This window comes from Oculina patagonica, chromosome 11 (genome assembly GCF_052425735.1).
Source record: "Oculina patagonica isolate OP01 chromosome 11, crgOcupat, whole genome shotgun sequence".
NCBI classification, from domain to species: domain Eukaryota; kingdom Metazoa; phylum Cnidaria; class Anthozoa; order Scleractinia; family Oculinidae; genus Oculina; species Oculina patagonica.
In genome coordinates, this window is record NC_135768.1 from 6,503,734 (window position 1) to 6,517,105 (window position 13,372).

A 13,372-nucleotide genomic window follows, 5' to 3' on the forward strand; every position below is an offset into this window, starting at 1 on the left:
TTAAAACATCACCTGTTAACAATTTTACTAATCAAAGTATCAGCCCCCTTTACTGGCGTCGAGTGACGAGGGTTCAAGTCGAGTGATCAAGTCGTTTCTTTGTTATACAAAGTTTATAACAGTTTTTACGGTCAGCAGTAGTTCATAATGAACTTCTAACGGTCAGTCTTTGAAGGAACAAGTCTGTGCTGGCAAATGTTTGGCAAATTCCCCGAAGATATTCCGATGTTTATCAACCCGGCCATCAAAATAAGAATGAACATTCCGAAAGCTAAGTCAGGTTGTCGCCATGGTAATATGTTATGTAACTTAGCAACGTTAAAGACGGGGTGAGATTTAGACCTCAAAGAGTGTGTTTTTGTTTTCCCGAGAAAAAACAACGACAGTGAAAACGCAGACAGCATACAGGCAGATTCAAACAAGTTGTTTTTTCCATCATTTGATAGGTTGTGTACAACTGTCAACAGCTGAACCATTTGTAACAAACACAAAAGCAATCTGTGTAATAATCTAACATTTGTGTTTGAATCTCATTTCTGGAGCCTTTCCTCCCCCTATTCAGCGGTTTCCCTACTAACCGCGAGTGAAAGGGAACAAAGGCTTCGGATGTAAAGTCGCTTGTTTACGCTACTACAGGGGCTCTTTACATCAGCGGCTATGAAGATGAATAAAAATAAATGATACATACTATTGGCGTGGTATTTGTTTTATAGCGGCCAGCTTGGAGGTCTAAAGGAAAGGTGTGGGATCTGGGACGGCCGAAAACATTTGGGAATATTAATCCTCGGACGACATCTGATCACTTCACTCTACGAGTTTGATATAGTGACAAGGCCATAAGCTAAGATGATTTCCGAGCAGTTTCTGAAGATTTCTTGGTTCCAGACCGCGTATAATTTGTTCGGCTCCAGACCACCAACTTACAGACCGCGTATAAAGAGACAAAGACGAGACAAAAGCAGGTGAAATTTTACATATATATTTTTCATCCTCTCATCTGATCATTGTAAAGACTCCCTGTTTTTTTTTTTCTTTCCTTTTCTAGCGTTTCGTTTCTTCTATAAAGTTTAAGCTCTGTTCAGGCTTATTTTTCTCGGGCAAAATCATTTTATTCTTCTTCTTCGTCAGGTGACTCGTAGGCATCTTCGTCAAAAGAACGAAGAACACACGAAGCGACGACCAACTCATCTTCTTCCTGTGAAATTTAAAAAAAAAAACAATTTAAAAATTTAAAAACCACAGTTTCCTGAGAAACTAGCTTCAACATGAAGCCAAAGCTTTACGAAGAGATCAGTAATGCCAGTTGTTAGATTGGTGGTTTCATCAAAGTGTCAAAAACTGTTTGATTGTTTGAGCAGTAACATAAAACAAATTAACTATTACATTATGACTGAGCGCGAAATGTCTAGGTTATAGTTGATGAGGCCTTAGGCCGAATCAACTATTACCTATTCTAGTTCACCAGTTTCTGATAGGTTAAAATTCATCACGCGACGCGATAGCATTTATCTGCGGAGGGCATTATCGGCCCATAGCTATAGTGCCCTTCCGAGAAAAAAAGGCCTGGATTGATAGTGCCCGTCAGTGATTTTTTTTGTAAACAAGCGGGCCTGTTGAAAAAAAAAATGCATTTAGTTCGTTTTTTGTCTGGTTTTGTTTCGTTCGTTTAATTTGGGCTTTCAATTGAGTCTTTTATTTTTAAAGATAAAACTTTTTTTTTTAAAAAAGTAAAAAATACTACACGATGCTCGTTTCTGAATAGGTGCACTCATAGTTATTGATAATGGAGGGAAATGGTTATGAAGCCCGACAAAGTTCTTTGTCATAGGTTTTTTTTCGCTATTTTGAGGGTTGAGAATGCAAAAACTCTGACAAAATACAATAGGTGGTTACGTAAACCGGACTGTTTTATGCTTGTATTAAACATTTTCAAAGAGACGCTCCATGATAATGCGGCACTTGTGGTTGAATATGCACGCACTTTGCAGGTCATACCTTTGCATTCGCAGAATTTGTGTAGCGCGGAGGGGAGTAAAACGAAAAACGAAATACAGGTAGCCTTTGTCAGTCCATGGGCAGTACCTCTCCGAGAGCATCATGTTCAAGTCCAATTCTCTCCATGACAATGTGAAATTGCAGTTGGGTGTATCGATGGAGGGCCCATGAAGTTTTTTGCCTTTAATTTATAATCCCGGTTCGCAAGACATTTTTACATTTTAAGTCCGCGAGGAACGTTAGCCTTTAGTTGGTTACTTTTTCTTGGCCGATAAGCGCAAAATAGAATGCTTTCATTTTCATTGACAAGAAAACTGGTCTCCTTTGTATTTCTACTAAATCCACTAATAGTATCCTATTCCGCACTGCAACAATCATCGCATATCGCATTTAAGATTGGGGATAAAATTCGGCGACCCGACAAGAGTCGCAGTGCAAACTAAGTACATCATGGGAGGGTGGGTGAGTAGGTGAAATTGTACCATCCATAATACCCTTTGAACGATATGAACACCCACAACTGAATCCCAACAATATTCAAAAAAACTACCAGCTGGCTACTAATCGCACTTGGTATGTTCCCTCCGCCACTGCACTTGAACAATGTCAATTTATTCATGATTTGTAGTACTTATAGACGATGTCGATAATTTATGCAGTGCGAATAGTATATCATTACCGTATGGAGTGGCCTTATGCGAAACAACTCTACTGCTTCGACGCGCTTTTGCAAATTTGCGAGCGACCAATGTTTTTGTAACTGTAAAACGTTGTTGACACGCAATCAACATGTAAAATGTAGGGCTCAAGTTTCAGTGATTCCATTGTATTTCTCGCGTGCTGGTAAGTGTAACATGCTATTAGGACACTGAAGTTATTTAACAGTACAAGTAAATAATGAAATTTAAAAATCGAAACATTGACATCTCCGCCTATAGTTAAAGACAGCATGCCGGTTGTGTAAAATCACTGAGCGACGTTTTATTTTTGGTAGACTTCATAATTATTAAAGAAATTCACGATGAAGAGAAGATCTAACACAGAGCAGAAACACATTTTGTTGTTGTACGTGTTATTAAAATAACACATACAATAACAAATGCATATAATCAGTTATTTCGCTTTCTCTTACTTAGTCAGTGTTGGAGCTAAAGTTAGTTGACGAATAATTATTTCCCTCTCGCTAACTGTGGTATACGTGATATAAAGAAACAGCATATTAGTCTCAGAGACAAGTTAGCATTGGAAAATATGGGAATCCGACCTAGAAACCTAGCGTAAAATATGTAACAGCTAGCAAGAGCAATTCAGAATATAATTTAGTGACCTGAATCAGTGATGCATATACTAACTGATAAATGTTCAGCGCCCTGCGCGGAGACGAAAAGTTAATGTTGTGCAAGTTTTCCGTGGTAAGATATTATCGGGATTTGCGAGAAATTCAAGAGCACTGATCAATTAAGACTAAAGGAATGGTATGAAATTTGAGGTGTTTGTGAAAATTTGTCTATGGTCAACTGATTTTGACATTTTTTGAAAAGATTACCATCGTGATCATCCAGATTATTATAACACGCAAAATCAAGTTGGAAGGTGTTGGAATTACAACATGGTAGTCAAAGGAAAAGCATTTGTTACATAGACCCACATTCTTTTAAGGGAGGAAACACTAGCTGAAACACTAACTGATGACCACTTGATGACGAAAATGTCCGAATCAATACATTTATTTTCACTCTCTTAACAGCAAGCAAAGTTCAAGATGGCCGTTCGTCAGAAAACGTTAACCTTAGTGAAGATTTTTGGATTTCTATTACTTGCACATTCGACAGCAAACGCGACCAATTTATCTACCCAAGCGTCCCCTACGAATCTCTCTTTAATACAACCGTTGTCTCTCGATGACGGAGAAACCACTCAGTGTGAACATGGCAGCATTGTGTATAACGAATGTAACGACGAGTGCGAGTGTCAGCATGGAAAGCTAGTAAAGTGCTATCGAGTGAGACGAGAATTCACCCAGATGAGTATGGCAGATCGCCGTCGTTACATCGAAGCTTACAAACGAGCTTCCATAGATCCTTTGTTCGTGGATGGATACAGCAATCTTGTGGGGTGTCACATAATGATGCCGCAAGAATTGCTTCATCTGACACCCATCCTCTTCCTGCCTTGGCATCGGTGGTACTTGCTTCAATGGGAAAACCTCCTGAGGAAGATCGATTGCCGCATCACCTTACCGTTTTGGGACTGGAGCCACATGGCTACGAACTGGTGGAGGGAAACTGATCCAACTGACGTCTGGAATTCAGGGGACCATGGTTTGGGAGGCAATGGTGTCCCCCCTGAAAACTGCGTAGAACATGGGCCATTTAGAAAGGACGTGTGGAGTCTGACCGCAATGGCAGGAGGGCATTGTCTAAGACGAAGATTCAACTACAGCATGATCTTGCCAAACAGAAAAGAAGTTTTAGATGCTCTCTCTAGTCCTGCGTCTAAATATTCAACTTTTGAACAGTTCCTTAGATTCAAACACGTCGCGCTGCACGCTGCAGTCAGAGGAGCAATGATTTTTAGTAATGGTTCCTCTAATGCTCCTGAGTTTATTTTCCTTCACAGTTTTGTGGACAAAATATGGACCACCTGGCAGAACAAGGGCGATGATTATAAATTCGCTTCCTTTTCAGAATCAAAAATCAAATTGCCTTTCTCCTCTACTTACGGGTGGCAGTGGTTAGATAATGATAATTTACCGGGAGGAATCAAAATTCGTTACGAAGATGTACGTGATGGCATGGAAAATGCTATGTGAAACATTTCACCCTTGCTTTTACGAGTCCCTATTTTTGACAACCAGGCAGAAGTCGATAGAAGGGTGGCGGCCGATCTCCACCATATTTGTGATCTATGCAGGCCTTACTCAACTAGTAACTATGGTAACATTGTATTTGATTGATGACTTAGCTGCTTTCGAGAACAGACCATCCCAAACCCCCCCCCCCCCCCCCCCCACAAAAGTGGCGTGGCAAAAGTTGTGATCTTAGGTAAACTTATTAATATAATGAGCAGCGTATATCTCTGAAATTTATTCAAGCAACATATTTAAATTCCCATCAACATAACACTTGTCCTTTGGTAGTTTAAATTCAAACTGGAAAAAATCTTTACTATATGCTGTACAAAACCACAAATAAAACAAATATTGGACACTGAAGAAGTTTATTCTGTTGTCGTAGTCGGTACGGCTGTACCGACTAAAAGCTTGCGATTCAAACGAAAAAATACCGTAATACAAACAAAAACAATACAAATAAGCGATCAAAACGAAGACTTACTTCAGTTCAGGCCTCATTGTTTGCACAACGAGTGGAAAAGGTGAAAAGCGAATCCTTGACAAATCAACGACATCTTTGAAATCACTTCAAACATGGTCCATGTAAATCACGTGACCCACTCAAGGAGGGCAGGGGATACGAAGGGGCACGGCACAACAAACTGTACTGATCTGTACATCTTTCAAGTTCTTCATGCAAACTTTAGGCCATGTTGCACGATGTATTATTTCTGCAACTTGCAACGCAGCAATAATGACTGTAAAGCATTGCAAGATGTAGAGGGAATAAAAGGTTGCTGTTCAGATGTAAAAAAAGGCGACCGAAACTATTTTGCCGTTGAGCCAGTAGAAGCCTTGTATTAACATTGATCAACATTTTATTTCCTCAAACATCTCAATAAAAAAAGCAACCATTTCAATATTTGTCAGAAGAATTAAGATATTAGTCACAAAGAGACCTTGGAAAATCGTATATCGGTATATCATCAAATTCTCCTAGACACATTGAAAGTATATGTAAAGAGAGTGGTAATGAGAATCTGTATGTTGATGTCAAATGTTGCTTCTCATGATCAGTTTCAGCGATTCATATTCCTATGCACTAAATGCTAAAATCCACAGGTTGAGTTAAGCCTTCAAGGCTCTGGTAGAACCAGAATGCCAACATTTCGCAAAGTTGCATGATGGTGCAGAGCAGACCAGAGCGCTTGCATTGAAAGACATTGATGAGTTGCTCTCAAAAAGACTGACTGCATGAAGACGAGAATATGATGTTTCTCGACTGAAGCATACGTCAAATTGACGACCCGATACGGGTCGGGTGTATTGGACATGTATGCACTTAACTACGGTATATATTCTTTGAAAATGTTACAAGCATAAAACAGACCAATTTATCCAGAGTGTCAAAGTTGTAGCCTTGTTATCTAATTTATACTCCATTGATGTGGAAAGGTGTCATCATAAGTATGCACAATATCCACCGCGTTTTATTATCAAAGTCAAAACAACTTTACTATAGGTTACCAGCCCATAACTTCAGAACGATAGTCAACGAGGTTGCTGGTAGTCTAATTGTTTCATCAAAAATCTAAAGGATTTCAGTCCAATCTACTTTTAAGCCTTCATTCAGGTATAGTTAGCTTTTCAACCTAGCTTACCGCAAGTTATTGACTTAAAGTGGTTTTGTGCGTTCCATGAACTAAGCAATTGAGTACCCTCTTGAGGTACACTATACAGAAAAACCATTAACAAGTCACAATAGACAGATTAGATTTAATTGTTAGTTGCCATTCATGATATTGACCGGAGTGCTCTAAATTAGCGAAAAGAAGCGGTCCACATCACGCGATTTTTACCAAAAGTCAAAATACCGTTACGTTGTTTATGATTATCTGCAAACAAGCGCGCTATTTTTCAATAGAATAAAATAAAATGAAAATCATTGTAAAGAATAAATGCCATATTCTTCGTGAAATGTCCATAAAAAAATCCATTCCCTGAGAGCACAATAGACTTATTTGAGTGTGCAAAATCATGATGTTGCGTTGACTGTGTGCTTCGATTAAACGAGATGATAATGAAGCCATTGACGTCACAGTATTATCAAAAGTCAGAATGCCGAAACGTTGTTTATTTTCCGCAAACTAGGGCGCTGTCTTTCTATTAAGGGTTTACGTGCAGAAGAAGACACATTTTTCCCATCAAGGTATGCAGTTGCTCAGTAATCCTCAACCTCAGCTTCTTGGAAACTATTTTCTTTTCTATTCATTATCCAACCAGCCTTGGCCCATATTCTTTTTTTATTAAGAATCTCGATAAGAATATTCGCTCTTGGCGGAGCGGTAGCTGCAATCACATTATACTCCCTGAGCGCATATATAGCTATAGATACGTTTGCAAACCAGGCGTCGATTAGATAATCTCATAAAGGCAAATTCGATCCATTTGAGACACAATAACTTAAAGAGTGTGTTTCGTGACCCTTATTATGTTCTCTTATGTAGCAAAGGCAATGAAGTGCATTTACACTTGACGTATTCCTATACTATGAGGCGTTTACAAACTCTGACTAATGAATGAACTGTTTGTGAAAAGGATTTCAACTTAGTGATGACTATGCATTGCCAAGCAATAACTGATAATGTTTTTTTTAAAAGTTATTTCTCAGTAAAATCACGTCCTCCATTAAACTCCTTGATTAGCAGATAGAAATCTTAAAACTTCAGTTGTGGACGTTTGACGGGCAGAGAGAGTGATTCGATGCTAAATTACTGTACTTTAAATTCAGATACTACATTGGCGTTGAAAACGTTGGTTGCCGTTAATCGAGACTGAACCCAAGATGAAACTTTACTTCACGGTTCTGATCGCTGCAATTGTTTTGCTGACCATGTCAGATACTGGGTGAGTGGATACGTACGACAGAGCTAGAATGACAGCGTGAAGCGTTTGAAGTAAAATTTGCATGACACAAATTCATGGTTTGCTGTTTAATACTGGAAACAAAACAGTGCAAACACATCAATTGTCACTTATTGCATTCTTTTAGAAAATAAACGGTTTGCCGTTCGGATGCTAAAAAGGCGACCAAAACTGTTCTTGCTGTTGTACCATTAGACACCTTGCATGAACATTGATCAACATCTCAAAATTTCAATCAGGGGAATTAAAAGATTGGTCACAAAGAGACTTTAGGAAATCGTTCTGATATATCATCAAATTCTCCTATATAAATTGAAAATACATGTAAAGAGAGTGGTTAGGAGAATCTGTATACTGATGTCAATTGTTGCTTCTCAGTTTCAGCAAGAGCACATTTCCTGGTTTAAGCGATTCACGATATCCCTATGTACTGAATGATAAAATCAGCAAGTCGACTAAAGCTTTCAAGGCTCTGGTGAAACCAGAGTGCCGACATTTGCCAGTGTCGATGGTGCAGGCCAGACCAGAGTGCTTGAATGACATTGATGAGATGCTCAAGTAAAACCAGTTAAAATCTCATCATTAATAATCATTGTACCTCGTGTGTGTTCAGTTTTACAGTTTAGTAGTGCATGGTTTACTTTGGAAGTAAGAAACTCTAATAGTCTTTGAAAATTGTTACAAGCATGGTCGACCGCATAATACAGTCCAGTTTACACGGAGTGACAAAGTTGTAACCTTGTTATCTAATTTATACTCCATTGATGTGGATCGGTGTCACGTTCGTATGCACAATGTATATCCCATTTTATTATCAAAGTCAAAACAATGTAACGACTCTTTACTCTGTCAAAAACTTATAGGGAAATATTAGACAGGAATAAATCGCTGTGGTTAGTTGATTTTAGTCTTGATTTTTGCTCTCAGTTGTAAAGTTCCTTAACTATAGGTTCCCAGCCCGTAACTAAGTAACTTAAGTACGATAGTCAACGAGGACACTGGTAGTCTAATCGGTTTTATTAAAAAATCTAAAGGATTGAAGTCCAACGCCTACATTTTCATTCACTTTTAAGCCTTCATTCAGGTGTAGTTAGCTTTTCAAGCTAGCTAGCCGCAAGGTACTACACAAAAAGTGGTTTTGTGCGTTCCATGAACTAAGCAAGTGAGTACCCTCTTGAGGTACACTATACAGAAAAGCCATTACAACGTCATAATGGACAGAATTTTTTTTTTTGCCATTCATGTTATTGACCGTAGTGCTCTAAACTAGCGAAGGACTGAAACTATCGGCGTCACGCAATTTTACGAAAAGTTGGAATACTGTTACGTTGTTCATGATAATCAGCAAACAAGCTCCTATTTTCCAATGGAAATAAACAACTTAAGCCACTAGAGCAAAGGAAAGACGGGTATTCCAACTAGAGCAAATTCTTTGAGACAAAATATGCCCCAAACTGATAAAATCTAATGTCATGTTCATTTGAATTCCTATTGGTTTTACCGAAGTACTTGGTCTCCACTTTAAAAGAAAACAACTGGTAGCCTTTACCATCACTTAGGACTTAAGTTTGAGTCGATTCCAATGTATTTCTTGTGTGCAGGTAATATTAGAGAAACAAGCTCTCAGTACAAAACATTTCTGTAGATTTTTGCTAGCACAAGTAAGCTAAAAGAAAGATATTACGTACAATAGAATCCCGATTTCTAAAAACCTCCAGGTAAAATGAAATTGTTTTTGAAAAACTGGGAGGTTCGAAAAAGATTTAACAAAGAAGTGTTATTCAAAGGAGATGAAATTTGGTTTGACTGAGGAGTCAGGAGTTTCGAGAAACCGAGAGTTCAAAGAATTGGGAATCTATATAGCTACTGAAATTAAAACAACTCCAAACATTGAGATCTCCGTGTTTAGCTACATACAACAAACTTGTTGTGTAGAGTCAAGAGAGAGTGTTTCTTTTGATAGTTGTAGGAAAAATTCGACAGGAAGGAGATCGAACAGAAGACATAAACAGAGTGGTCACATTCATAATGTATACAACAGTAAATGCATATTAATAGTGAGTTAGCTTTCTCTTAACTTAGACAGTATGTAAGTCTCAGAAAGAGCGTTTAACTTAAATGTAACTTAGTTTGGGGCATCGAAATCTCATTTAATGACCTAAAGTAAATTGCAAACCAACTCAAGCAATTATGGTTTAGTGAAGAAATCGATGGTGCATATAACTGATATAAGTGTTCAGCGCCTGCGTGGAAAGGAGAAGTAAAGTTTTGCCAACTGGTACATGTCTTCCTGCACGTTGATCATGCAGAAACATTTATGAAAAAAAAAGAAACTAGCAATGGTTGCTTTCAATTCACCAGTTTCCAGACGAATGTTTTCATCAAAGTGCATACAAACTCAACAGGACGACATTGAAGAATGACTAGAAAGGAACGTTTTGCAACGGTCAGGACATCAGCACTGAGCAAAGGCGAACATCATATTTATTTTTGTTTTGTGCTTGGGTAATGCAAGTATTGTCATTAAATTGATGTCATGCAATTACAAATTTGGTGCTTATGCTCTTGGTGACGCATTTGACAAGTGCTAAATAATTGGCCCAAACCAAACGCTACATATTTTGAGAGTACCATGCTACAATAGTTGAAAAACCTTTACTTCAAGGAATTCCGAGATATGGCACATGGTAAAAATGACAACTTTTTTGACCGACTAGGCGACGTACTTTCATTTTGTGTGAGAATAGTCTGATTTTGTTTACTGTTAAATAATTATACTAAATCAATTTCTTTGATACTACGCTTCTTTGATACTAACCGGTTTTATAAATTTTTTCTGCACTCGCTAGTTTTGACGGAAATGCGAATCAAATAAAAATGGTCGATTTTCAACCCAGTTGAAACCCTTTGAATCGAGTATAGAAGTGAAATCGAAAATTCCCTTTTTTAAGGAAAAAAAAAAGAAAAATAACATCAAGTTTTCAGTTTTACGAAGAGCCACATATATGAGCAAATTCGATTTTTAAGCCTTGCCGGAAAAATGTGATTTTGTTTCGTTTTTGTGGAAATTTCCTCTTAAGTATTGCATTTCACATAGCATTTTCCATGCCATCGCGAACATCTTAGTAACGAATTTTGATTTCTCCTGGTAAATTATCATTATCTAACCACTGCCACCCGTACTGAGAAGAGGAGAAAGGCAGTTTGACTTTTGATTTTGAAAAGTAAGCGAATTTATAATCATTGCCCTTCTTCTGCCAGGTGGTCCATATTTTGTCCACGAAATTGTGAAGGAAAATAAATTCAGGAGCATTGGAAGAAGCACTATGAAACATGGATCCTCTGACTGCATTATGCAGCGCGACGTGTTTGAACCTAACAAAATGTTCAAACGATGAAAATTTAGATGCAGTATAAGAGAGAGCTTCTAAAACTTCTTTTCTGTTTGGCAAGGTCACGCTGTAGTTGAATCTTCGTCTAAGACAATCTCCTCCTGCCAATGCGGTCAGATTCCATACGTCCCTTCTAAAAGGCCCGTCTTCCACGCAATCTTCAGGGGGGACACCGTTGCCTCCCAAACCATGGTCCCCTGAGTTCCAGACGTCACTTGGATCAGTTTCCCTCCACCAGTTCGTAGCCATTCGGCTCCAGTCCCAAAACGGTAAGGTGATGCGGCAATCAATCTTTCTCAGGAGGTTTTCCCATTGAAGCAAGTACCACCGATGCCAAGGCAGAAAGATGATGGGTGTCAGATGAAGCAATTCTTGCAGCATCATTATGTGACACCCCACAAGCAAGTTCAATTCTTCCACGAACAAAGGATCTAAGGAAGCTCGTTTGTAAGCTTCGATATAGCGACGGCGAACTGCCATACTCATCTGGATAAATTCTCGTCTCACCCGATAGCACTTTTCTAGCTTTCCGTGCTGACACTCGCACTCGTCGTTACATTCGTTATACACAATGCTACCATGTTCACACTGAGTGGTTTCTTCGTCACCGAGAGACAACGGTTGTATTGACGAAGAATTCGTAGGGGATGCTTGGGTAGATAATTGAGTTGCGTTTGCTATCGATAGTCCGAGTAATAGAAATCCAAAAATCTTTAACATGGTTAAAGTTTTCTGACGAACGGCAATCTTGAACTTTTCTAGCTGTAAATGGAATAAAAATAAATGCATTGATTCGAACCTTTTCGTCATCATGTGGTCATCAGTTGGTTTTTCAGCTAGTGTTTCCTCCTTTAAAAAAATGTGGTTGTTGTAACAAACAGTTTTACTTAGACTACAATGTTGTAATTCCTACACCTTTCAACTGGATTTTGCTTGCTATAATAATCTGGATGATCACGATGATAATCTTTTCAAAAGATGTCAAAATCAGTCGACCATAGACAAATTTTCACTAAAACCTCAAATTTTATTCACTTTGAACAACTTTCTTAATCCATCAGTGCTCTTGAATTTCTCGCAAATTCCGGCAATATCTTACCACGGTTGGAGTGTAACTTCCACCACACTGTCAAAACTTAACATTTCGTCTTCACTCAAGGAACTGAACATTTATCAGTTGGTATATGCATCACTGATTGCGTCACTAAATAATATTCTGAATTGCTCTTACTCTGCTTACTAGCTGTTACACATTTAACGCTAGGTTGTCAGCTAATTCCGGATTCCCATATTTTCCAATGCTAAATTGTCTCTGAGACTTATATGCTGTTTATTTTTATCACGTCTACCACAGTTAGCGAGAGGGAAATAACTATACGTCCACTAAATTAAGCTCCAACACTGACCAAGCAAGAGAAAGCAAAGTAACTGATTAATATGCATTTGTTGAATGCGACCAATTTTTCTGCTTTGTGTTAGATTTTCTCTTCATCGTGAATTTCTTTAATATTTATGGAGTCTTCCAAAACATTAAACGTCGCTTGACTCTACACAACAGGCATACTGTCTTTAACTATAGGCAAAGTATATAACTATGTCTATGTTTGGAATTTTAATTTATCATACTTCACTTGTACTGATAAATATCTGCAGAAAATCAGTGTCCTAATAGCATGTTAGACTTACCAGCACGCAAGAAATACGATGGAATTACTGACACTTGAGCCTTAAATTTTACCAGGTGATTCCGTGTCGACAACGTTCTGAGCGTTATACTGCTACGAAAACACTGGTCGCTCGCAAATGTAAAAGCGCGTCGAAGCAGTAGAGATGTTTCGCATAAGTCCACTCCATACGGTAATAATCTACTTAGGCTCCCGGGTAACGGTCGGCAACGTCTTTCACTTGCAAAGAGATGAATGTCCATTCCATGCCCAAGGAGGGGTGGGATGGGGGTCCGTGGTTGGGGGTTTGAAATGACTGCTCATCACATAACGTTTGTTATTTGTTCGCCAGGATCTCTTAAAACATCACCTGTTAACAATTTTACTAATCAAAGTATCAGCCCCCTTTACTGGCGTCGAGTGACGAGGGTTCAAGTCGAGTGATCAAGTCGTTTCTTTGTTATACAAAGTTTATAACAGTTTTTACGGTCAGCAGTAGTTCATAATGAACTTCTAACGGTCAGTCTTTGAAGGAACAAGTCTGTGCTGGCAAATGTTTGGCA

The 13,372-nt window shown here is 38.5% G+C and overlaps 3 protein-coding genes and 1 long non-coding RNA gene across 5 annotated transcripts in view; 3 read left to right on the top strand and 1 right to left on the bottom strand.

The window, feature by feature from the left end:
- Positions 1 to 3,747: 3,747 nt before the first annotated feature.
- On the top strand, positions 3,748 to 4,807 carry LOC144630981 (tyrosinase-like). Its single transcript, XM_078489333.1, has one exon. It carries the CDS (start codon positions 3,758 to 3,760, stop codon positions 4,805 to 4,807), a length of 1,050 nt encoding a protein of 349 aa, XP_078345459.1. The 5' UTR covers positions 3,748 to 3,757.
- A 2,832-nt stretch (positions 4,808 to 7,639) lies between these two features.
- On the top strand, positions 7,640 to 8,657 carry LOC144630652 (uncharacterized). Of its 2 annotated transcripts, none has more exons than XR_013566594.1 (2): positions 7,640 to 7,735; positions 8,132 to 8,657. It is a non-coding gene; the product is annotated as an uncharacterized LOC144630652 (long non-coding RNA). The 2 variants fall into 2 exon arrangements; XR_013566595.1 differs by having other exon boundaries at positions 8,162 to 8,657.
- A 1,781-nt stretch (positions 8,658 to 10,438) lies between these two features.
- On the bottom strand, positions 10,439 to 11,670 carry LOC144631226 (tyrosinase-like). The gene has a single exon (XM_078489640.1). It carries the CDS (start codon positions 11,629 to 11,631, stop codon positions 10,876 to 10,878), a length of 756 nt encoding a protein of 251 aa, XP_078345766.1. The 5' UTR covers positions 11,632 to 11,670; the 3' UTR covers positions 10,439 to 10,875.
- A 1,305-nt stretch (positions 11,671 to 12,975) lies between these two features.
- Positions 12,976 to 13,372, top strand: part of LOC144630982 (TNF receptor-associated factor 5-like) — a 25,370-nt gene continuing 24,973 nt past the window's right edge. Inside the window, exon 1 of the mRNA XM_078489334.1 lies at positions 12,976 to 13,002. Coding sequence (XP_078345460.1) covers positions 12,976 to 13,002 — 27 coding nt within the window. The remainder of the gene's footprint in view (positions 13,003 to 13,372) is intronic.